Genomic DNA, 26,585 nt, shown 5'->3' on the forward strand with positions numbered 1-26,585 from the left:
GCGAGCTGTCGGGCACCAAAGCGGCACTTTTTGAGGTTCAGTTGAAGACCGGCGCGCGTTAGGCAGGTGAAGACCTGGCGAAGTCGAGTCAGGTCGGTCGGGAAGTCGGTTGTAAAGACGACGATATCATCGAGGTAGCATAAACAGATGTTCCATTTCAGGCCGCGCAGTACAGTATACATCATTCTTTCAAATGTGGCTGGGGCGTTACAGAAACCGAATGGCATAACATTAAATTCGTATAGTCCGTCTGGAGTAATAAAGGCGGTCTTAGCACGATTCGCCTCTGCCATGGGCCAATACCCGGAGCGCAAATCCAGTGAGGAAAAGAATTCTGCGCCTTGCAAGCAGTCTAGGGCATCATCGATTCGTGAGAGGGGGTACACATCACGACGAGTAATTTTGCTGAGGCGGCGATAATCAACACAAAATCGCATGGATCCATCCTTCTTCTTAACTAGGACCACAGGAGATGACCATGAAGCGTGTTCTCCAGCCTACGCGATCTACACAGCAGTCATCTAACACCCTTGACCTCATCCTCACTACCACTTCTAAGCTGGTTTCCTGTTTAAGATGCATGCCTGGTCTAAGTGATCGTTGCCTAATTTATTTCGAACTGCGAACTTCTGTTCCCACTATGAAAAGGCGAAAAATTATTTCCGACTACAAAAACGCAGACTTTGACTATGAATCTTGAACTAATGGGTTTCGTCGCTGACTACATTTTAAGTTTTCACGCCCGCAGTGTTGAAGACAACTGGGATTTGTACAAACAAAAGTGAAAGTTTTAATTAATAAATTCGTCCCTCAGAAACATGCCTACTGAACAAGAAGAAAAGGCGGGCCAAGGCAGCACAAACTGCTGAACGATGGCACGCTTACGCTGCCGCTAATACTGAATACAAGAAAGTTGCGTCTGAAACAAAAAGCAATTTTACCAGCACACCCTCCCATCTCTTCTCAAAGAAAATCCCAAGAAATGTTGGAGTGTGGTCAGCGGGAATAAGTCGAATATAGTACATCTTTCTGATGATAGCAACACACCAATACCCGAGTGAATGCTGCAGTGTTGAACGAATATTTTGCTTCATGTTTCTCGTCTACATCTCTGAATTGTTTACCCGATCTTTGTACATCTGACTTTTTACCTATGGATCCGATAACCATTAATTATGTTGCTATATCATGTTTAATTGAAAGACAGAAGGTTTCAGCTTCCTCGGGTATGGATGCAATAACATCAAAGTTTTTGAAAAGTACTGCTACATGCTCATCTTCGATTCTTTGTGAAATATTTATGCAGTCATTGCAGAGTTGTTCCATGCCCAATGATTGAAAGGTGGGGAATATGGTTCCTTTACATAAATCAGGTACCACTGTTTAAGCACTAAACTATAGGCCCATTTCACTAACCAGCGTACCCTCCAAACTTCTAGAGCACATAATTTACTCTCACCTTGTTTCTTTCCTCGAATCTAACAACTTTTTAGTTCATACCAACATGGATTCGGAAGACTTTTCTCTTGTGAAACGCAATCCCTCTCTTTCACTGATGATCTTTTTCTAGCTCTGGATGCTAACTTTGTTGTGGACTGTATATTTTTGGATTTTGCTAAGGCTTTTGACTGTGTTTCGCATGACTTGCTAGTAATTAAGCTCAGTGCTCTGAATATTGACAATCAGGTATTAAATGTTTTCTGGATTAAATGTTTCCTTTCTAACCGAAGCCAATATGTCACAGTCAACGGTTATGACTCGCCTCTAATTTCTGTAACTTCTGGAGTACCTCAAGGTTCTGTGTTAGGTCCTCTCTTGTTTCTCATTTATATTAAAGTTCTTCCTAACAATGTTTCTTCCCACATTAAACTTTTTGCAGATGAATGTGTTCTTTACCGTATCACTACTAATCCCATTGATGAAGCATGTTTGCAGTTAGACTTGGATACAATTTATTTATGGCGCAGCGACTGGCTTATGAAGCTTAACACTACTAAATGCAAATACATGCGTGTTTCTAACCGGACTCATGATAACACCACTATCTTCTTAATTCCACTCCGTTATCACCTGTTTCATCGTACAAATATCTTGGCGTTCACATAACACATAATCTCTCTTGGAAAATGCACATGAACTATATATCTAAGCAGGCTAACCTCACACTATAGAGAAGCGTCAGCCCGTGACGTCAGCGGAGATGCGGTGGCGCTGGCGACAGCAGTGACTTTCGTGGTGTAGGCAAAAGCGCGGGCCGTCTGCATTGGATGCGTGGCGATTGCTGTGTTTTCGGGCATAATTCCCAATATTTCTACGAGCTGTGGTGCGGTTGATTGCGCCACGAGGCACAAAAATCAAAATGGCACTTGTTTTAACATGTTTCTTGCGGTAGAATAAATATGAGAGCGAAGGGCAGCGGCATTGAGCGCGACAAGTAGACTCTTCGGTGACGGATTGCCTTCGCGGCTAACATATATATGCGTTGCAGTTCTTCACCGAAACTAGATCAGTTCGTTTTCAACCCTTAATTATCATGATTGCTTTTCGGCGGCACGACGAATAGCGCAAGAACAAACGCCTGCAGCTCGTGCCCATTTTGATATGCTATTAAGTTGTAAGAAGTTCAGACGTGATATATTCCGTGTGCATATGATCCCGCAGGGAAGCTGCACTGTGAGTTCTATTTACTTGCAGTGCTGCCCGTGCATATGTTCACACAGAAAGGACACAAACGCTGCAGTGAAGGTAATTGCAATTACTTTGAGCGCGGTCACTCCAGTACGATATTGCTGGCTATAACAGGCCCGGACCTGTAAAGTATAGCTTTTCTCTGTACTTTCACGAGTTTCAACCAGTCTCTTCATCACCGGTTCTATAGTAAACATTGTTATGATCCGGGCAGTCCCGCAGCATTATTTCTCATTTCTAAATTTTATTTTGGGAGGTCATTATAAGATCCTGACGAACGAATTAAATATCCACGTACAGTATCTAGCTCTGATCGAGCAGGATATTTAGGTATATATGGTACATGGAGTTCAATGTCCCAAAGAGGAATCGACTATGAGGGGTGCAAAATAAGCAGAATAAGATGATGCGCATTTGAATAAAAAATTTCCATGTGTATTAAAAAAAGCTCAGCAGATCACGCAAACTTCGCTGCAAGCGATCGTGGAGAACGTTTCATCTGCACTCATGCGTTTCTCCTATAGAGCAAAGAGAACAAAATGAGAGCTTTCGTACTGGCATTCATGTACATATTAACCTGTGAATGACCTTGCTACATCTGTAACATGAAATAGACGTCAACGTCTCTTTTTTATCGGGCAGGCGAAAACAAGTTGGCAGTGCACTTTGCCAACATGTTAAAAAGATCTAAAAGATTGAGTTCTTCTTTTTAGATACGAAATTCTATGACTTAAGTTGCCGGTAAAGTGAGCTAGAAATGTGACTTCTAGTTTACTATATATGGTTGCCGATAATATTGTTCTTTAGAGTGAGTGCTTGAAGCAACAGAAAGGCAGTCAATAGATTCGTCATATGAAAAACACACTTTCAGTCATTCATATTGTCGTCCTCCTTGCATGCGCTAGGAATAGGCCTGGGAGTTGAACAGGGTTGACTATAAGTCTTTCTTATACATTGCGCTTTCTCGTTTTTATTTAACTTAATCACTCACGGCCGTCGCCTACGTACCGCAGCCGCGCGCTGTTGAGGCCACGGAGAAGGAAGCCAATGCAGCGCTCTTCGCCAAGTAATTCTAGCTGTAATCGGCTGATAATGTGCGGAAATACTCTCCAGGCATAAACCAAGCTATTTCTACGTATAAGCGAAGCTTACGTTTCAATATATTCGCACGCGCGGACTGGTTTCGAAGGCAGCGTCGCTTTGCGTAGTGTAGGCACGCCGCGCTTTTGCCTACACCCCATGTCGCTGCCGATCGCAGCGCCACCTTTGTTTACAAACATGACGCTTGTCTATAGGCTTCTTACGCCGCCATTTCACAGCTGCAGACAGTTCCGTCAAGCTTCATTTGTATAGGACGTTATTAAGACCCAAACTAGAATATGCATGCTCTATTTGGGATCCTAATCAAGTAACTTTAATTAACAATTTAGAGTCCGTTCAGAACCGCGCCGCCCACTTTATTGTTTCTAATTTTTCACAAACTGCAAGTGTATCTGCAATAAAATGAACCCTTGGTCTTCCTGTGCTTTCTCTACGTCGTAAATATTTTTGCTTATGTCTTTTTCACCGAATTTATTATACTAATCCTATTCTCAAAGATCAGTTAATTCTTCCTGCTTCTTATACAGGGTGTGTCATCTAAGATTTTACCTATTTTTTAAAAATAGGAAAATTAAGTTTTATGGTCGATTCTTCTTTTAGGTTGTATTAAGAGTAGAGAAAAATCAGGAGAACTAAAGCGTACTAATTAGCCTAATAATTACCTAAGAATAACTAATTAACTTTTTCTTTATACCAGCTAGAAGCTACTTTCAAATTGCAACAGTGAGCTACCGGTGTGAGAATGCCAAATGGTATTTTGACCGACAAGAAACGTGCATTTCTTAAGGACTGCAAGCACTGGCAATTCTGGCCACTTTCGACGCACGAAAACGAAACCCAGCAGACGAAGCGCGGAATTGTACGTGCCCACGAGTGACGCAGTCGTGACGTCGCCGGGCGAATCAAGCCGTCTGAAGGCGGCTGCTGCCGCTCGTGAAATACTCGTCTGGCGCTGCGTATCCCGTCACAGCCGCGATTCATCACCTGTCTGACTGTGCTTAATCGAAGGCTGCCGTCGGGGTATTTTACTTGTTGGCATAGAGTTTTTACTTCCTTTTGGTTTGCGTTGCATGAACCGCTGTTTGTAGCTCGCTGAGAAGTTTGTTCGAGCTTTGGTGCCCAATATTTCGGACAGGATCTCAATTCTTTCTGGAAACACATTCGAGAACAAGACTTTTCTTTCGAGTTCTAGGATACTGTGGTTATTTTTTCTTCGCGATGAAATTAGTTGCTGTTTGTGTTTAACAAGAGTCATAGTGGAGCCTTTTGATCACTGCGCACAAGTTTGCTCTTAATATGCAACCAGTTTAGATTACAATTGAATATAAGTATCGGAACGGTAAACGCAGAGAGGTTTTCAAAGAACGTTTATTGCTAAGTTATGTATCTCAAGGCCGACCACACAGAAACAGTGCATATCATTCCTCAGAATAAGTGTTCGAACTGACTTCCTTGCACTACAATACATGCCATCAAGCGATCTTTCACGGAATTCACCGCTCGCATGATCATTGCTTGAGGAACATTTTCTAGTGACGTTTTGATCCATTCTAAAACAGCATGTATACATGCTGTATACAGCATGCTAGAATGTATGCATACCAACTCGCCCAGGCTTCTATTTTGGCACGTTTTGATCCTTTGTTTTAGGTCGTCCCCCTTCATGGATCACTGCCTTGTCGTGGCGGAGGGGCTTGCGAAACTCGATGAAGTCGTGAGCTCTGCTGTGTAGGGCCACCCAAGATAGGCAGGTCACGGCAGAGAGTTCTGACAAAATGTGATCCACTGGAGAAGGTAATGGCAACCCATTCCAGTATTTTCTGCCAAGAAAACATTATGGCCAGTCACAATACCATTAATGGTATGGTGCCGGAAGATGAGCCCCCCAGGGTTGGAAGGCGTCCCACATGCTACGGGGATGAAAAAAGGGCGATTCCTAGTAGCTCCAGGACGAATGAAGCAGCTAGGCTAAAGCCAAAAGGACGCTCAGTTGTGGATGTGTCGGGAAGCGACCGGAAAATCCGATGTTGCAAGGAGATATATCACATAGCAACATGGAATGTAAGATCCATGACGCAAGGTAAACTGGATGTCGTCAAGCGAGAAATGGACAGATTGAAGATTGATATCTTGGGTATCAGCGAGCTCGAGTGGACCGGAATGGGAGAATTTAACTCCGGCGACCATTATGTCTTTCAATGTGGGCATGAATCCAAGAGAAGGAATGGGGTTGCTCTCATAGTAAACAGAAGAATGGGCAAAGCAGTGCTAGGTTACAACCCCAAAAAAGACCGAATGATTTCACTTCGGATCCAAGGTCACCCTTTCAACATAACAGTTATCCAAGTCTATGCACCGACCACTACTGCTGAAGAAGCTGACGTTGAGAGATTTTATGCGGACCTGCAATGCCTTTTAGACCGTACGCCATCATCAGACGTCGTTTTTCTCATAGGAGACTGGAATGCTAAGGTCGGGAGTGAAGAAATATCCGGAATTATAGACAAGTTCGGTCTTGGTGAGCCAAATGAAGCTGGGCAGAAGCTAGTAGAGTTTTGTCAAGAAAACAATCTGACCACAGCGAATACTCATTTTCAACATCACAAGAGGCGCCTGTACACATGGACTTCACCGGACGGTCTGTACAGGAATCAGATCGATGATATTCTTTGCCGGCAGAAATGGAGAAGCGCTATACAAGCAGTGAAAACAAGGCCTGGGGCCGATTGTGGCACCGATCATCAGCTTCTTTTTGCCAAAATTAAGCTTCGATTGAGGAAAACGCAGAAAACTAGAAGGCCTTTCAGGTATGATCTGGATCAGATTCCATTAGAATATGCTGTGGAAGTGAGGAATCGATTTCAAGAATTAGATCTAGAAGACAGAGCCCGAAGAGATGTGGACTGATGTTCGTGATATAATACAAGAAGTTGCTGCTAAGCTAGTTCCAAAGCAAAAGAAATGCAAGAAAGCAAACTGGTTATCTGAAGAGGCTTTGCAAATAGCTGAGGAAAGGAGGATGGCAAAGGTTAAGGGGGAAAGAGAAAGATACAAGGTTCTCAATGCGGATTTTCAGAAAATAGCAAGGAGAGATAAGAATGCCTTTCTGAACATACAGTGCCAAGCAGTTGAGGACAATCGTCAATTAAGGAACAAAAGAGCTCTGTATAAGACAATCAAAGATATCAAAGGAAGCTTCTGTGCTAAGCTGGGCGTGATAAAGGACAAACGAGGCAAGGACCTCACTGAAGCCTCAGAGATAAAGAAGAGCTGGCAGGAATACACAGAAGAACTGTACAAGAAGGACCCGAATGTGCGAACCCAACATAAGACGGTTGTGATTACTGATCTCGAGCCGGGCATCCTGAAGAGTGAAGTTGAATGGGCCTTAGCCAGCCTTGCTAAGAACAAAGCTAGCGGAATTGATGGCATTCCAGCTGAGTTGCTTCAAAACCTCAACCATGACGCCGTTAACATTCTGCATACATTATGTCAGAAGATTTGGACAACCCTGCAGTGGCCACAGGATTGGAGGAGGTCAGTTTACATTCCCATTCCAAAGAAAGGCAGTGCCAAAGGTTGTTCCAACTACCGCACGATCGCGCTTATTTCCCATGCTAGCAAGGTGATGTTGAAAATCCTCCAAGGTAGGCTGCAGCAGTATGTGGATAGGGAGCTTCTGGACGTGCAAGCTGGGTTTCGCATGGGCAGAGGACCTAGAGACCAAATTGCCAACCTTCGCTGGATCATGGAAAAAGCAAGAGAGTTCCAGAAACCCATCTACTTCTGATTTATTGATTATGCGAAAGCCTTTGACTGCGTATATCACAGCAGATTGTGGCAAGCTCTCCAAGAGATGGGAGTTCCAATTCACCTCATCTGTTTCCTCAGGGACCTGTATGAAGGGCAAGAGGCCAGAGTCAGAACTGGGCATGGTCTTACTGATTGGTTTCCGATTGAGAAAGGAGTGAGGCAAGGCTGCATACTGTCGCCCTGCCTATTTAACCTATATGCAGAGTGCATCATGAGGAAGGCCGGTCTGGACGAGTCTTCAGCTGGAGTGAAGATTGCTGGAAAACGTATCAACAACCTTAGATATGCGGATGATACCACGTTAATGGCAGAAAGTGAAATGGAACTCAAAAGAGTTCTGATGCGCGTACAAGAAGAGAGTGAGATGTTTGGGCTTAAACTGAACATTAAAAAGACAAAGATCATGGCGTCTTGTCCTATCAAGTCCTGGAGCATCAAGGGACAACAAGTGGAAGCTGTGAAAGATTTTCTCTTCTTGGGCTCCAAGATTACCTCGGAAGGAGACTGCAGCTATGAAATTAGGAGACGCCTGCTTCTGGGAAAGAGAGCAATGGTTAGCCCTGACCACCTAGTAAAGAGCAGAGACATTAGTCTGCCAACCAAGATCCGTATAACTCGTGCTATGGTATTTCCAGTTGTGATGTATGGATGCGAGAGTTGGACTGTGAAAAGTCTGACCGCCGAAGAATTGACGCGTTTGAATTGTGGTGCTGGCGAAGACTCTTGAGAGTTCCTTGGACTGCCGGGAGATCAAATCAGTCGATATTGTCGACCATAAACCCTGACTGCTCATTGGAGGGTCAAATTCTAAAGTTAAAGCTCAGCTACTTTGGTCATCTGATGAGAAGAGAGGAGTCGCTGGAGAAAGATTTGATGTTGGGAAAGGTTGAGGGTCGCCGGAGAAGGGGTCGGCAGCGAACGCGGTGGTTAGATGGCATCCTCGAGGCACTGCAGATGAAGTTATGTGATGTTAGGAAGATAGTGAGAGACCGGAAGGCGTGGCATGACATGGTCCATAGGGTCACGAAGAGTCGGACACGACTGAACGACTGAACTGAACTGAACTTTAGGTCGTCAAGGCTCGCCGGTTCGGTTTAATACACCCTGCTCTTTAAGTAACCCCACAAAAAATACGAGTGGGGTCAAGTCTGGCGAACGCAGTGGCCACGCAATTGGTCCGCCGCGCCCAATCCACTGTTCGGGGAAGGAGCTGTTCAGAAACTGCGCAGCCTGTGTAGCCGAATGTGGGGGTGCTTTAGTGGCATTTAGAGCATTTAGTGGCAACTCGCAAACAAAAGTAGAGACGCAGTTATTTAAAATCTCAGCAACATAACCCTTGCCAGTAAGATTCCCATCAATAAAAAAGGCCCAACAGTGCGACCTCGGAAAATACCGCACCATACATTTGCCGACCACCGAACCTGTGGGTTCGTCTGGGACCAGTAGTGGGCATATGCACATTGATCATCCCGTTCCGGCTGAATTGGGCCTCGTCAGTACACGAGATATTTTGCAAGAAGTCAGGGTTCTGATCACATTGGATCAGACACCAGTTGCAAAAGTCCAGCCTTTTTTGGTAGTCATTAGCCATCAATCCCTGATGCAGACACATATAAGGATGGTATTTGTGCGCTGACAGCAGCCGCCAAACTGTGGAAATACTGGCACCGGTCGCTTGGGCGATCTCTCGCACGCTGGCTTCTGGCTTCGCGGCGACGTACGCCATCACAGCAGTCTCATGTGATTCGGCTGCTGGTGCTTTCCGCTTCTTTCTTTGAAGCTGCACAGATCAAGTCGTACAGAATCGGTTGAAGATGGCCGTGAAAGTTGGTTGCGCAGTCACACGAGAATCTGGATGCTTGGCCTTGTACATCTGTGCTGCCAACTTGCTGTTTTCATTTGCACTGATGTAGGCAATAACAATGTCTACCTTTTCAGCAGTCGCAAAGTTGCACTGCACTGCCGAAGCCATTCTGCAATTGATGTTGTGGCGGCAATAGAAGACGCACCCAAAAACATCAGCGAAACAGCAGAATTGAAAGGTCAAAAGTGCAACTCGTTACCGAGTAAAAAAAGAACATTTGAAACATCCAGTGGTGCGATATCTGTGCATGTACTGCTTTTCTTTTTATTTCACCCTCTGGGAGCCAAAGCTTGTAGTCAAGAAGGAGGGCACCATGACAACCTTCGCCCGCAATGCGTTGGTGATATCTCAAGATCCTACCAGGCCATGACGCATCTCCAGGCGCGTATTTCGCGGGCGGCAGCGGCCGCCTCCAGACGACTGGTTTCTCTCGGTGACGTCACGGCTGCGTCACTCATGGGCGTGCATAAGTGCGCGCCTCGACTGCTAGGTTTCGTTTTCGTGCTTCGAAAGCGGCCAGAATTGCCAGCGCTGCAGTCCTTAAGAAATGCGCGTTTCTTGTCGTTTAAAATACTATTTGGCATTCTCACACCGGTAGCTCACTGTTGCAATTTGAAAGTAGCTCCTAGCTGGTATAAATAAAGAGTTATTTATGTAATCTTAGTTAATTACTAAGCTAATTAGTACCCATTAAGGCTCCTCATTTTTCTCTGCTCTTAATACAACAGCTAAAAGAAGAATCGACACTAAAACTTAAATTTCCTATATTTAAAAAATAGGTACAATCTTAGATGAAACACCCTGTATATCCTCACGCATTGATCATAGCCTCAAGGTAGGGATCCCGTACTGCCGAACCACACTTTGTTTGAATTCATTTATTCCTCGAACTGCGAATGACTGGAACTACCTCCCTGCCTTCATCACTGCCATCACCGATGTCGAATCTTTTAAGAAGGCTACTGCTGATTTTGTATGCCCCTCCTCTCTGTAATGCCTCCGGGCCCTGAGAGTATTGAAAATAAATAAAAAATGAATAGACAGGATTCTCTAATTACTCTGCGTTGCAGCATGTCATCGACTTGTTGGGCAATAACACGGCGCTCAGTCGGGGACACACGATACGGCCGCTGATGGAGAGGTGGGAGAGCGCCAGTGTCGATGAGGTGGGAAACGGTCGTCGTGTGGCCCAAGGAAGATTGCGGGATGTCGAAGGAGGAGCGGAATTGGTGTAGAAGGTCAAGAAGGTGCTCGCGGTGGCGTGGCTCTAGAGCGCTGTCCACAGAATGGTCAAAAAGGTCCCACGTAGCGGATCGGAAGCCACACGAGTTGGAGTCAAGGCGTCAACTTGGCAAACACATCATCAAAGGCGAACAGAAGGTACACGGGCTCGATGCGGCCTAGGCAGTCCCCTTCGATCAACATAGCGGGAGCCGCCATAGGATTGGCTACCAGAAGTGTGCTAGCGCCGTTTTTCATGTCAAGGACGGCAAAGGGCAGCGGTAAGTGGCGGCGGCGGCAGACTATACGTTAGAGGACACAGAGGACTGTCGCGGCGGTGGTAAAGGAGGCAGTGAGAGAAACCAGAACAGCGCTAACGGATGGGATGGTTGTGTCATGAGCTATGAGGAGCTTGGCTGCAAAACGAGGACACGGCTCGTGGAGCAGGGCATCGGACGGTGCAGCCCTTGATTCAATGAGCTCTACTTGAGGACTGGCGCAGTCAATTATAGCATGATGCTGGGACAGGAAATCCCAGCCGAGAATGACGTCAAAAGAACATGTGCGGAAAATGACGAATTCGATGATGTACAAGGCTGCAGCAATGAGGACGCGAGCAGTGCAGACAGCTGTCGGCTGTATACTGTGAGCGGATGCGGTACGAAGTGATAGTCCCTCGAGAGGCGTAGTCACCTTTCGGAGGGAGCGGCAGAGATTTTGGCTGATAACTGATACAGCGGCACCGGTGTCGACGAGCACAAAAGTATGAACGCCTTCAACGATGACAGCAGTAACATTCGCGGGATTAAGACGAGGACTTTGAAATTCAGTCTAATACGCAGTTCGTGCCTCGCGAACTGCGGCGGTTAGTTTTCCGGCTGGGTAGCGGGTCGTCGGTGCATTGGCGAAATGGAGCGGCGATGTGGTGATGGCGAACGACGAGGGAGGAAGTCCGGAGGATCAGGAAGTGCTGTTGGAGGACACGATGGAACTGGGAACTGGAGGCCAAATAAGGTGGCGCAAGCCGTTCAGCAAAGGCCATATTTATTCGGCGCCGGCAGTAGCATGTAGTGTGCCCAGGGATGCCGCAGTGGTAGCAAATAGGCCTGTTGTCTGAAGTGCGCCATAGAGATGGTGTCTGAAGCAAGCGGGGAGCAAAAGATGGTGCCGAACGCATAGGGGGGGGGGGGGGGGCGAAGCATAGGCAATATGTTGGCTCAGGCGGTGGACTTGAAGTGACTTCGGCTTACGTGCGACGCAATACCTGAGGAGGAGCCGGCGCGAATGCTGGAGCGTAGACGCCGGTCGATGAAATTGTGGGCGTGAGAAACAGCACTGAGGGTGCGACCGCACCTGATTGAGGAGCAGGATTAGGGACAACTTCAGACATGTTGCTGGATTGCACGCCGAAGCTCCGGAACAAATCAAGTTGGTGACGACTCCTTAACATACGGCTGCAGGGACAGTTGTCGCGCGACCTCCAGACGTACAAAAGCATTGATGTCTTCAGAGAGGCTAGATGGCCCCCTCTCCGCGGCTAGTCCAGCAAGCGATGCATGAGTCTGGCTAATCAAAACACGCTCCTTGTGGAGCTCGTCATAGCTTTGACAGAGTTCGTAGATTTCCTTGACCGTAGTGGGGCCTTTGGCGATGAGCATGTTGAAGGCGCCGTCATCAATTCCTGTGAGGACATGACGTATGTTAACGGCCTCGGTCATGGTCGGGTCAGCGCGGTGACACAAATCAACAATGTCCTCAATGTAAATGGTGAACGTTTCACCGGGCAGCTGCCCTCGCGGCCGAAGACGCTGTTCCACGCGGAGTTTTCGGATGGTGAAGCGGCCAAAGACATCAAAAAATTTGGTCTTGAAATTCGCCCAGGTGGTAAAGTCCGACCCGTGGTTTCGAAACCAGATTAGCTATGTCGCTCAAGTGAAAGATGACATTGTTGAGCTCACGATTGTCGTCCCAGTTATTCTGAAGGCTGACCCGATCGTAAGTGGACAGCCAATCGTCGACGTCGTCATCGCTGCTTCCTTTGAAGGTAGCGGGGATCCGTTGACGAAGGGCACCTATGCAGGTTACGGGCGGAGGTAGGTGCAATGAAGTCGGCTTCGTCATTGGGGTAGTCAACATGCTGCTGCGAAGTTCCAGGGCGAGATGGGTACAGAGAACCTCAGATTGACCTCCACCAAGTGAAATTTGGATTTAATAGTTTGGTCGAACGTCTAGCGCTGCCAGTAGTTCGGCCACAGCCGGATCGAATTGACAGCTGCAAGGCACAGCTTCAGCGCGAGAGATGGGCGCCGGAGACAAGCGATGGTGAAGGCGATGCCGCAGCGTTGTCTGTTTTTTGTCTCCTTTACAAGGGTAACAGGTCTTCGAAGCACAAAGAGAGCACAGCGAAGCAGCCGGGGAAAGTTACGTCTCGAATCTCGCGAGGTAGACATCAATCGGTGTCACCAGATGGTCGCTACCTGTCCGGACCTGCGGCCCAGTCTAAGGCGTCAAAACCATTCTGAGGGTCCTGGCTAGGCGGCTGCTCATTACTGAAAAATCAACGCCAGTGTCCATGAGTGCATTCATATTACGGTTGTCGGTGGTTACTGCAATTTCGGCGGAAACCAATTTTATGCCGCTCGTCGTCAGGTCGAGTCGCCGGCGGTCGGCACGTCCTGGTAAATCTTCGGGTGGAGGCACGTTACTTTGTACAGCTGCGGCGGCCGGAGGATGCCACCTAAAGCGCCGTTGGGACGTGCCTCTGAACGCTGCAGAGGGCGACGGGAGAAGAGAACGTTCTTGGAGACGCGGTCGGGGGCTGCACGTTAGCGGCCAGGTAGTGCTCAATTTCCTGCGGTCGCCACAATGTGGTCGAGCTGCGTCGGGGGAAAAGCCCCCGAGACCCATTTGGCGGTAGGGGCAGTCGCGCCAAACGTACCCAGGCTCCCCGCAGTGGTAGCACAATAGCCGGTTGTTTCGCGTTCGCCACACGTGTGCTTTACGGATGGCGGGCCTGCATTTCTGCTGTGAAACAGGCACAGCTGGGAGTTGGTATTGCCCAGTCGGTAAAGTAGCAACAGGAGGAAAGGCTTGTGGCACTGATGCAGGTTTTCGTAGCACGTCGCTGTTAGTCATCATGTAGGGATCCGGCTGCACCACTCGTCGGATTGTATCTCGGACCACGTCCGCTACTGCAGCGACGATTGCCTGTGGAGCTTCGATGCGTAGTTTCTGGAGCTCTTCACGCACAATCTTCCTCACGAACTCCTGAAGTTCCTCAGCAGTGATGAGCGGTTCCTACAGAAGCCAGTTGCCCGTTGCCTCTTTTGTAATTTCCACCACAGTTCTCGGAAGAACGCGGACAAGTCCAGCAAACTGCTCCTTTACACTCCACTTAGGTGGCGCTCTTCTTGGCATCGGGCATAGCTGGATCAGCCCGGTTGAAGAGTCGCGTCATGTCGTCAATGAACTGGCGACACTTTCATTCGCCTGTTCCGATCTGGATCAAGTTTAACTTTCTCTTTCTGCTTGTCGGTACAAAATGTCGCTAACAACTCTCAGCGAAAATCTTCACAGAGCTTCGCGATTCTCGTACCATGTTTTGGCCGAATCAAGCAATGAAAAATAGACGTTTTATAGCTTGCCCTACCCATCTCACTGGTTGAAGGCCGCCACAAGGTCGAAGTTGGCCAACCAGTCTTCAACGTCCTCGACCACATTGGATGGTTCAGATCCAGATAACGTCTGGTGTATGTGAACTTACGGTACATGGCGAACGAAAGGTCGTGATTCTTTCGGTTCATAAGCCCGTCAAAATAGGACAACCAGTTTTGCTTTTCGAGTTCGACAGTGAACTGCAGATTCAGTTCCACTGAACTTAGAGCATGTAAAAATCGGGAGGTGTCTCCTCTTCGCAAGATGCAAAACAGAAATCCACATAACGGTAGCATATTTTTTGGGCTAGCGCAAAACTGGCGAGAACTTTTTCTTACACAGCCTCCATAAAAAGGCTAGCGGTGACAGATATTGAAGCACCCATTGCCATACCACGGTCGCTCAATGGAGGCGCACTTGGTGCGGCCCGTCGCGTCGCGCCTCAATGGCTGGCGAAGCGCGTATTGGGAGAAATTACAGTTTCCGCCGTCATTCTCCGCGGTGGCGCCACCACTCCAGAACAAGGCGCCGCCGGCACGGACGAGCAGACGACGCGGAAGGAGCGCGCTGGCTGGGTTGGCGCGTGTTATCGTTTTGACTACTCAGCATAACAGCGTCCTAGGCGTATGCAGCACCATGCCAGGCAACTGCTGGGTGCCGCTGTGCACCACGAAAGCAAGAAAAGATCGGTTACCATGAGTTCCCGTGCGATTCACAACGTCGAGCAGCATGGCTGAAAAACATATCTCGGGAGGACTAGGACGGAAAAGGAAGCCGGTGGAAGCCGAGTGAGAAGTCACTGGTATACTCACTACACTTCACAGATGACGATTACAGGAAGAACATAAAACTGAAGATCCTGCTTCCTTCAGCTGTCCCCTCCGTGTTCCCGAACTGCCCACATTACAAGTTAAGTTACTCACGCGGGCTCATGTTGAGCCAAACAACCTTGAAAAAATAAATGTGCGCTGGTCAATAGCTTTATTTTCCCCACCTCTAGCTACACTTCATTTCCTCCTGGACAACCCCCCGTGTCATCCTGAAGCATGTGTGTTTCAAGATAGCTGCGCCACGATCACTTTTACGACGATGATATCAAAATGGTATGCCTTGCTCAACATCGCATAAGTGAATCCATGGAGACACCAAGAGGAGCCGCTCTATTTGACAGATGACGAGCGACTCTCTTGGCTATAGAGTTGGACTTTGCCATATCGAAGACATTCAGGTCCAAGGAGGCGCGTCGAAGCAAAGGCTAACCAAACAAACGTACGAAGCAACAATCATGACAACCACATCCACAGTGGCGCAAATTAAGGACCTTCTTGATCACATCAAGTATCTTACAACAATGTCTTCTGTGTGCCTTACTAGTGCATTGCATTTAACCGAATCTTATTTTCAGCTTCCGATACGCCCTAAAGCAGGCTCTGAGAGCGGGTCTATAGTATCGCTTTTTAGCAGCCTAAGGCAATTTAAAGGCGGGAACGATAAAGTTGACGAAAGGGCTGCAGTTTTCACCTCGGAGAAAATACTGAAGGTACCACTAGAGAAAAAAAAATATCGATTGATGTTATTCACATTTTGCCACGTTTTGTGCAGGTTGGCATCTTGCAAGCATCAGTCTGCAAATGCACCTATCAACAATAGGCAGCTATAAAACTTGGCATTCGTGATTATGAAAGTCGTACCTTGCCAACTGCCATATCACGTCTGCTCCGAGAGAGTTTTCGAGTCAGCTTGAATTCATTCATGTGTGATGTGAACCAGCAGCTGACATAGAATTAGCACCGGTTGCATTCTTGGCTGATTACATTGCACGTTCATTTGAAGAGAAAGTATGAATAGTTTTACAGAATCTCATGAAACGTTTTTATTTATTCTGTTTTCAGTGCCTGCCCGTGTTTTCATTATTTATATATTACCAAAGTTTAAATAACTTCTAGTGCTGACTTTAGAGTGTCAATAATTTTATTTTATTAGTCCCCATCCATTTACTAACTTTGTGCATTCTGATTCCTGCAAAACCCTGGACTTATCAAAATTCTTGATGATGGACGCCTAAGGTATCTGAAAATCACCATGCACCTTTGTTAGCAAGGTGAACCTTTGTTAGCAAGGTGATGAAGTGCCCGCAGGTCATAAGAAGCAGCAAGCTATGCAACATGTTAATTTCATCCCTTCTTCCCTATTGTGTGCAATTTCCGGAGTTGATTTGCGAGAGAGAAGACCGCAGTCACACTAAGGACTTAAACTAATGCGACCACTGCTGACCAACTGGACAAGCAACATCAATCTGACAGTGGAAAAAATTCCGCTTGCACATAAACCTTTTTCGAGAAAAGTTCTTCGCTTGTAAAATAAGATTGCGTGTCTTCTGTGCATTACGCAACTTCATAATCAAACGATAAAAAATTGCCTGAGCCTGCGGGCGTGTCGTTGAACTGGCTGTCTTGTGTTGTTTCTTTTGCAACAGTTTGTGTTAGTTAGTATGTTTTGGTGGTGGTACCCACTTGAATATTATTTCCAGTGAAAACGGAGGAACAGGCTGAACATTAATGTTGAACGCTACGTCCTGAATTGTAAGTTTCCAGAAAGGTGCACGCTGAATAAATGGCCCCAGACCATGTCCCGATTTCAAGATTGCAATATCTAATATGTTATTACAGTGGTTGAAACGCAACTAAATGGGTACGCACTCAGAGAAGCACACGACTGCCTAGTTCTCGTTGTAAACGGAAGACCACGAATGACTTAAAAAAGCCTAGAGATGATGACTTGCCGCTATCACCTTATCAATAGCAAACTTGCACATAGCATCACATACTGTGTGAAACGCCGCTCATAATCCTAAATTGAACAAGCGCCGACCACGCGGACGCCGAAACGAAAGCACAGCCACGGCCGCTGCGCGCAGCTCTCCGCCTGGACTGGTCCCGGAGCTGTGGCGCCGCAGCGGTGGCGATGAGAACTAGGCGCAATACGGCTCTTCTGGGCGACGCGACGGGCCGCACCCAAGTGCGCCTCCATTGAGCGGCCGTGGCCATACCCTCTGTCTGCTTGTAAGATTTCAAATGGTAGGTGAAATAAGTGTTGTTTAGGCAGAATCATAACAATGTACACTTGTCGGCGACATCAAAGGGTGTGCATTCAGCGAGAGCACTGTCCCTTCGGAGTACTTCTTCGCACATGCTGATGGCTAGAGCGATAGGCACATAGGCACACTACGTCGCAGGACAACTAGAGTACATAGTTGAAGGCCACTTTCCAGACGTACAGCTACACGCCAATTTTACTCCCAGTGTGAGAGCGTCAGTGCAGACCGTGGCGCAAGAAAAGCAACTCTGCGACCGCAAATAACATCAGACGCCAAGCTTGACTTCGTGAACATGTCTTCCTACCAGCCTACAAGTAGTGAGGTTCTCCCCCACGGTCTGAATTTCAACGTTCATCGAGCACCTGATAAGCGGAAGGTGATCTGTTCCATGGAACTGGCCACAAATCAACTTCCCCCGAGCGTACGAAATGAAGCACGCGCCCGAGCCATTGGGGTACTATCGAAATGGCACAATGAAGCCCGGCTACCGGCAGCCGAAAGGCAAGCTATTAATAGTTCCGGCGAAAATGCAGATATTGTGGTCTTGCCCGCCGACAAAGGAAACTAAACAGTGCTGCTACACAGAAATTACTGGAGAACAAATGTTGGGCTTACTGGGAAACCCAACCAGCAGCATGCAAAGACAGCTCCAGGAGCTTCTTGCTGGTCTTTTCCGGTTCGTGCCCCCTGACAAAAAGAAGCTATACTATCATCTGTTGTGCACCAACGGCTAAGCTCCGGCAATTTACGGACTACCCAAGGTCCACAAATCTGGTGTTCCCTTGCGAGACTCCAACAGGTCAGCGCTGCATAAACTTTCAGGATACCTGCACAAATTACTGAGCCCCTTAGTAGGAAACTCTGGGACTGACGCAGCGAATTCTTGGGATTTTGTTTAAAAACTCCGTAGCTTGAAGTTGGACGCAGCTGACGTGATGATGTCTCCCTGTTCACTAGTTTGCCTATCGCTCTAGCCATCAGCACGTGTGAAGAAGTACTCCGAAGGGACAGTGCTCTCGCTGAACGCACACCCTTTGATGTCGCCGACAGGTGTACATTGTTGCGAATCTGCCTAGCAATACTTATTTCACCTATTACTCAAAGTTCTGCAAGCTAACCTTGTTATGTAGGCTCTGGAAGAAAAAGAGCTCGCCAGGTTTACGCCAGCCCCAAAAGTATTCTACCCTTAATGTGGATGACTATGTCTGCATCTTGCGAAGATTTTTACACGTTCAGTGGAACCGAAGCTGTAAGTCACTGTCGAATGCGAAAAGCAATACTGCCTGCTATTTCTCGACATCTCTTGGAAGAAGGCAGCAGAGCAGGTAACAACCCAAAGCGCAAGAGGCACACACGCGTTCGACTATTTCTCGACGTACTTTTGAAATGAAAGAACCACAACTACTCGTTCCCCGTGTACCGCAAGCCAACACACAGCGGACGTTATCTGGATTTTAACTCGAACCATCCAATGCCTCAAAAGAAATCAGTCGTTTCTTCCCTTGTAACTCGTACCAGAACGATCAGCAAAGGCCAAAACAGAGAGTCCAAGCTTAAGAAGGTACGGCACCAGCGTTGCCAAAATGGATATTCCAACCATTTTATTTCGAGGATTGGGAAGGATGCTTCGCAACGTAGGATAGCCATTCCCAAAACTTTTTCGGCTAGCGATTAGGATTTCTTATATACGTGGTCTTAGGGAAGTTCTGTCCCGCGTATTTTCAAATTATGACTTGAGCATTGAACACGTGCCGACCTGCAGGCTTCGCTATATGCTTGTTGATGTTAAAGCCCCCAGCCTCTGTTCAATTCCCTGGTGTGGTGTATAAGATACCCTCTGCCGATTTCAGCGAAGTTTATATGGCTGAAACTGGGAAGTTCACACGAAGATTGAAAGAACACCAGCGTGACGTACGAAAGAATAAATTTGCTGCAAGTGCACTGGCAGTGCGCGCGCACAAGACGGGGCACCATATTTCCTGGGACGATGGTCTTAGCCAAAGACTGTACCATCTGCTGCTTGAGTCGTCTTTCATTCAAACGACAACCGGCGTCATGAATCGCACTACAGGAAACACGGCATTAATCTATTCACAATCACCAGCTTCGCCTTGAAACTTTCACTCCCTCGCCTTGTCCGCCTCATTGTGATCAAAGAACCCGTAGGGATTCCAAAAAGCATTTTTTCATATTGACGTGGACTGCAATTGTTTTTACTCTACTATCATCCCTGACCAGAAGAACTTTCGGCGAACCCTTGACTACATGTATTAAGCTTGCAGACAAAGCAACTATTATTTCCTCTCGTCAAGAGCAGGCACAATTTTTCATTGTGGATGTGAGGAGCGCGAACAAGTTGTCGGACTTGATGTTTGAAACGGAGCATATGTCTCCAACTAAAGTTTGATCTGTGGCACTCGTGCTGCACTCGTAAGAAATTCATGCCATAGACAATCTTTCTTTTGGTGCATTATAGTTAATCAAGTTTAATTCTTCTTTCTGGTGCAGCGCCTTTACTCAACACATTTTCAGAGCGTTGCTGGCCCAAAAGTACCTGTGCCGAAAAAGGGGCCGGGCAGAAAGGAAAGTGGAAATTTGTGCATTTCCTGGGTGGTTCATGCGGCACGAAATCGCAAGCGGTCGAAGTCCAGTCAACCTTGCCCAAGCCGAGGTTTTTGCTGACGCCGTCGTGATGCGACTCCGTGCCCTGAGTTGTTCGTACGGAGCGAGCTGAGGCGGTCGGGTTGCATTTTGCCAGGCGAACGGATGCATCCAACTCAGCACCGCTGTGTCGATGTAGACAAGAAATTTCAGCCGCCTTTGTTCAGTCAGGTGCATCGAAATCACAAAATGAGTTTTCGAATTTCTTCCGCATCAAAATGCACCAAGTATCAATCAGGGACGTTCTGGTCAGCCGCGTGAAACGCAAGCGAATCAAGCACCGCGGCAACAAAAAGCAACAGAGAAATGCAACCAGGACACAACTACGCGGAAACAACCACGGGGAGCCTACCAGGTACGGTATGACGGCACAAAAAAGCGAATAACATTTGTGCCGCAGATTCGTTCATGGTAGCCTTGTAATTTCCACTTCGTATAAGCGGTTATTCTCTTAAGAAACTAAAATGGCTGATAAACGCAAAATACCAAATCTCTCAATGCCGGGAGCACGCATCAGTTCTTTCACAACAGCCTCACAGCACACTATGCCCATATATCACAAACAGCTCGACTTTTTTATATTTGGCTATTTTCTTGAAACCACATCGAAGTGTGCGCATCGTTGCACGACTTCGTCTCCAACTGGCTTCTTTCACGATGGCACCAGAAGAGAGCGCAACGCGAGTTGGCTCCGCGTGCACACAAAATCTACAGGCTTTGCAAAATATGCGGAGTTGCCCGGAGAGAGCGCAGTTCACTGGTGCCCGCAGCGCCGCACTGGGATGCTTGCTATCAGCGCATTCTGTGTGACGCCCCGAGCGGCTCCGATGGTGGAGCAGTCGCGTGGCCGCACCTGGTGCTCCTCGCTGGTTGCAATGGTAACGCTGAATGCGGGCAACTGGCCTCTCATAGCCATCGCGAAATGCTCGACTGGTAGCCAAGTGTAGTTCTCGCTACATTTCTCGAAAGCGCTGAAACAACATGGATGGAGAAGAAACAGACAGGGACATTTGGTAAGAGATGGAGTCCAAAGACAGACTCCTCCCGCACCGCTAATGTATCGCGGGTAGAAAAAGTTCCGCAATTGAAGATATAAATGAACAGGTTCATCCGGACAAAGGTTTTTGATTGGAAGTTATTAAATGAAAGGGCGGAATGCTACTAAGCGACTCACAGCCGAGGGAAACGGCCCGGGGAGTCCCCGCGTATCTCCCCTGGGACGTAGCGGAATGGATAGGTTGCAGGGAAGTACGAATGAGGATAGGGTTATGGGAAGTTGGGAATGTGGGCAGCGTAGGATTCTGACTGACAATTCGAGTCGAGCTCCCTTTCGGGCCTCCGTACTAACTCTTAGCCGAATGTGCGGCCCTAACATCATTCCACCACTACAAGGCCGGGTTTGCGACGTCTGAGACAGGTTCCCTACATGAATCTGCTTTTGAGGTTCCCCCAAGCCCGGTTCCTCCACCCCGACTCTAGTTGAGGCAGTAGAGAGGTAGACTTCGCTTAGCTTTCATCCCTACTCCAAGGTACTCGGCAAGTGATCATACTTTAACCTGGCGCACACTGATGGATACTCTTGCCCGGTTTTCGCTCGACACAGTGTGCTGTCTGTTTCTTTTCTCTCCATGTTCTTATAGCGCTTTCGAAAAATGTCAAACCTCCACCAAGTAGCGCGATGCGCCACCCTTCTGAGCTCTCGCTACAAAACTCTGAGACCAGATGGAATACGTTGCCCGCACAGTTCATCGTTTTAATGGATAGCGCTGCAATTAGAAACAGAACAAAAAATGAAATATGTGCAGCTGAATATGAATTCTATATGAGAGCGACCTACCACTGGCAGCATGGTATAATAATGCCAACTGGTCACCGGCGGCCACTACGGCGACATGGGGGCCAGGTGCACACCAGACTGCTAGCGGCGAGCCCGTGAGCGTGAACAGGCGCACGCAGCGCCTCTTGCAGACGACCGCCAGCCAGCCTTCGCCAAGCGCCACGCCCTGCAAGTGAGATTTGTTGGAAGGGTGCTTCTTTATTTAGCAACAATGTAAGTCAAGACAGACACTGGGTTATAGAGGCAATCAAAATAGACATCAGTTTGACGAGAATATTTGAACGCTTCTTTGCACGTGTCATTGGCGATGACGAAAAACGCGTTTCTTACTGATCCAAAGTCTGCGATTCAAACAGCGCATTTCTTCGCATTCAAGTTGAGTTGACAAAAACGTCAAAGAATATCGCTGATCACCTCCGTTCAGAACTAAAGTCCAAAGGCTCGTATTAAACTTGTTCACAGATTTGCAATTTGGCCATTAGGTGCCTCAGAATATAATTTAAAGCTTGCTCCTTCACGTGGCTAATACATGCTTATCCAATAAATCCATTCCATATTAATTCCATACAAATATAACGCGCTTGACTATTGGGACCATCAAATATGTATATATATATATATATATATATATATATATATATATATATATATATATATATATATATATATATATATATATATATATATATATATATATATATATAAGATCGAATCATTGCAGACCCACGCAGTTCGTATTACCCATATAAATTTTGCACGTCAGTGCGAACCTTCCAGAATAAGATGGGCCAGATATGGGATTGCTTGCTGACATTGGCACTACGTCTGGAAACCAGTGATAAGCGCCCCGTGCACCGCCTGTAGGGGCGCCACTGAAAGCTGCCTACCGGCGGGAAGAACAGGGGGGGCACAGTCGCCGGGTGCCCCAGCAAGCTTGGCAGAAGTTCAAACCTGTGATCTGCCGTTTGTGCGGGTGCGCGGCGATTATTTCCACGGCGACAGCGTTCGAAAATTATTTTTGTTGCTACAAAGTGGACTTCTGTGTAAAGTCGCAGTCGGACTTCGCCTGAAGCGGCACAAACCGACCCACATTCACGCGAAATGCTTGCCTCATACACCCAGACTGGCTACGCCGTAAAGCTTATCATGAGCATCATCCCTCTTCTTGCCTTTCAAAATCAAAACACTTGCACTGTGTTTGGGGAAAAGGTGATAAGTTCTGTAAGTTTTCCTGGAGTGCAACGCAGTTTCGCGCGCTCGATCATGGGGCCGTTGAGAGGTGAGAGGAACAGGTGCTTTGGCGACACATTTGTGTACAGGAAAACGTGCTGGACTAATCGGAAATAATTTGCATCATCTTTATTGAATTCGACCCGATCGTAATGCGTCGTTGAAATAGCGAGAGCGTATGGTTTGTAGCTCAAAACAAACTATTTCAAGTAGCGCCTGTTTTTGGTGCGACTGTCTCCCCGCATGCAGTCACCTCTGGAGCTCCATTAGATACCGTAGTGGAGAGCTCCGCATAACTGGACCGCCCCACAGAAGATAAAAATCGCACACGCCGATTGTGGCAGTATCTGCTACTGCTTTTGAATGTAGCTTAAGAAGTGATTACGGCAACCCCGGCTGCTTAGAAGTACCTCCTTACGTTTTCATGTCCTGCCGCTCAACGCTAGCTATTTACCCCGATTTTTCGCGATGCCTACGCGCGTAGCTTGTACATATCGCAAGTCGCGCTTGGTATGAAACAAGAAAGCTGAAAGGTATTCAGTGACTGTTTGGGCTCTTCAACTTTCATAAATCCATGATTTCTTTTATGGCTGGCATCACAGCATTTTTTCTTCATCTGTCACAAGTGAAAAGCTTCGTTTGAAAATTTTGAGCCATGAATGCTGGAAAACCACCAAAAAAGGCTTTACACATGCTATATCTTAGGTATTCCTCCAGCAATCACCTGTAAGCTGTTGGAATATTGTGGGTAGGTATGCAGGGTTCTTCGGGTCATTTTGCTCATCATCATTACGAACTTCTGGCTGGAGGCTTATGTCTGTTGATTCCCACAAGCTTTCATCTTTACTAAATTTGAAAGCACTGCAAACGTGCATCCAGCAAGCTTCCAGAGCTGTTAATTGTGAGTCCCGGTGAGTAAAATATCACAACTACCAAATAACTTTCCATGAAGGTTAATGAAGGTACACCTAAGTGAAAGTCCCAGCCGGGAGACAGAGTTAGCCCCAGCCATGAACTTCGTGCCTGTTAGAAATATCATTAATTCCACAAATAGAAGAGCTGCAGCATGCCCATTCAGCAAGTGCACGAATCGATATACATTCTATAACTTAAGAGCCAGCTGTGCAAAATCTAGAATGCACACGCTAGCAATGCTTCACGGCTCGCGCAGTCTGTGCAAAGACAGATGTGCACAGGGTTTCTAAAGCATTGCATGTCATGCGTGAAACGGGGTGCGATCTATGTCGCCACTAAAAACTAATAAAATTACCCCTTATACCTCTCAGATTCCTGCGGTCGAGCATCTGTAAACAGTCGGGAATACTGTACGTAGGTACGATGGTCATTTGATTTTTTGCCATTCACAAGCTACTGGCTGCAGATTCTGCTATTTTGGTAGGCTCCCAGGGGCTTTTATCTTTACTAAATTCACAAGAAAGCAAATATGCGTCGATACAAATCGACATAACGCGTTAGGAATGAACTCAGGCTAATATATCTTTCCGATTACAAATGGGGCGCTAACGCAAGGGGACATTCAGTAAATGTCACAATCATGGCCTATTTTGTGCGTCATAATCAAACAATCGCAACGCTGTTAAACGTGCACGAATGTGCCGACTTGTTACCAGCTAGAGACCGAAATATGTGAGCAAATAAAAAAACTGCAGCCTGCCATTCTGCAAATATACGCAGCGAATGACAATCAGCAGCTAGGCGAGATGTAGCAGGAACTTTGCCACATCCCCTTCGAGTAGCGTGTGTACAGTAGGAACGCTTCGCAGCTCGCCCGGAGTTAACAGGCAGACACGTACATAAAAGAGCTCAGAAACGATGCACTGCCACGCGTGAGACATGATCCGATCAGTGCTGCATTCAGCAAAAATAAATTGCTGTGCACATGATGCGGTCTTTGTTGTGGCAAGAAGCGTACGTCTTTCGCAGAGAACTAAACAAAAAAAAAGGGAAAAACGAAATAATGCTGCTTGACGGAGTGCACATAATAGGACAATTAACATTTCATATCAGCATCATAAAAGTGATGTAGAAGTGATGTAGAATAATATGACAAATACAACGAGACGTGAGAACTTTGTTCGTCGCCCAGAGACAATCCACTCTTGTTCTTAAGGCCGGCCAGGAAACTTGATGAAACGCGTTGCCAGGGAATTTTTGTAGCTGTTAGAGCACCCCACTACACATCAGTTGTTGCTAGGCATGACATAACTTCCATATGAAGCGTATGAACCGAACGGTCACAATAATTGCGCGTCAAAACCTTCGACTGCATAGCAACCCAAGGAGAAAGGCCGCCGGGGAGCCCTGCTTGCGTTTTGTGACGCCGCCACCAAGCGGCGAAGCCTCCACGATGCGAAACACATCTACAGGAATAGATGGAATTCTGATCAAGTTGATTAATGAACTCGGTCCAAAAAGTAAGGAAACGTTGTTAAAAGCTCTGGAAACAGTCATAACGAATAAGCGAATTCCGGACAGCTGGCGGCAGAGTAAAATGAATTTGATTTATAAAGGGAAAGGAGAAAGGATGTACATAAAATCCTACAGGCCGATTACAATGACATCTGTTTTGTACAGGTTGGCCATGCAGGCGGCGAAATTAAAGGTGCAAGCATGAATAGAAAGTAACAAGATACTTGGAGAACTTCAGAACGGCTTTAGAAATGGTAGGCGCTTAGATGATAGCCTGTTCGTGCTTACCCAATGCATCGAAATATCTAAAGTGGAAAATAGACCTTTGTATTTCACCTTCCTGGACATAAACGGGGCCTACGACAACGAAACAGGGAACTCCTGTGGAACATATTAAAAGAAGTAGGTATCGGTTATGAGCTAATAGTGTTCCCACAGGAAATATACCGGGATAACAAAGTAGAAATTACGTGGGAAGGGATAAGAAGTACGGAGGATGTCAAAGTATGAAAAGCATTAAGACAAGGCTGTCCTCTATCACCGGTGCTGTTCATGCTTTAGTTGATAAACCTGGGACGGAGAATAGGAGACAGTAACCTAGGTTTTAACCTGACATATAGATTAGGTGGAAAGGCGGTAGAGCAGCGCCTCCCCGGTTTGATGTATGCAGACGATATTGTGCTGCTAGCTGAGAGTCTGGAAGAATTGCAAACTCTAGTTAAGTATTGCGGAGAAGAAGGGGGCGCTCTAGGCTTCAGTTTCAGCGCAGTTAAGTCGGGGCTGATGATTTTCAACGGCTCAACTGATCTGGGTCTTAAAATACAAGGCCATGAAATACCTAGAGTAGCTGAATATCTGGGGGTATGGGAATCTGAAGGTATGGGTGAACGAAGGATTGGCATACATTGGAAAGCATGAGCAATCGCTTAAGGCCAAAGGGCGAAGGAATGCCGGGATAATGAAGCATAAGGCATTGTGGGGATACAATA

General features: G+C 47.0%; 1 protein-coding gene across 1 annotated transcript in view; it reads right to left on the reverse strand.

The window, feature by feature from the left end:
• The window catches only part of LOC146210161 (WD repeat and HMG-box DNA-binding protein 1-like), a 335,137-nt gene that overhangs the window by 224,151 nt on the left and 84,401 nt on the right, over positions 1-26,585 (reverse strand). Inside the window, exon 3 of the mRNA XM_084581922.1 lies at positions 21,937-22,102. Coding sequence (XP_084438048.1) covers positions 21,937-22,102 — 166 coding nt within the window. The remainder of the gene's footprint in view (positions 1-21,936; positions 22,103-26,585) is intronic.

The sequence above is a fragment of the Amblyomma maculatum genome, chromosome 1 (assembly GCF_055883805.1).
Source record: "Amblyomma maculatum isolate TAMU_Amacu chromosome 1, ASM5588380v1, whole genome shotgun sequence".
Taxonomy (NCBI): Eukaryota; Metazoa; Arthropoda; class Arachnida; order Ixodida; family Ixodidae; genus Amblyomma; species Amblyomma maculatum.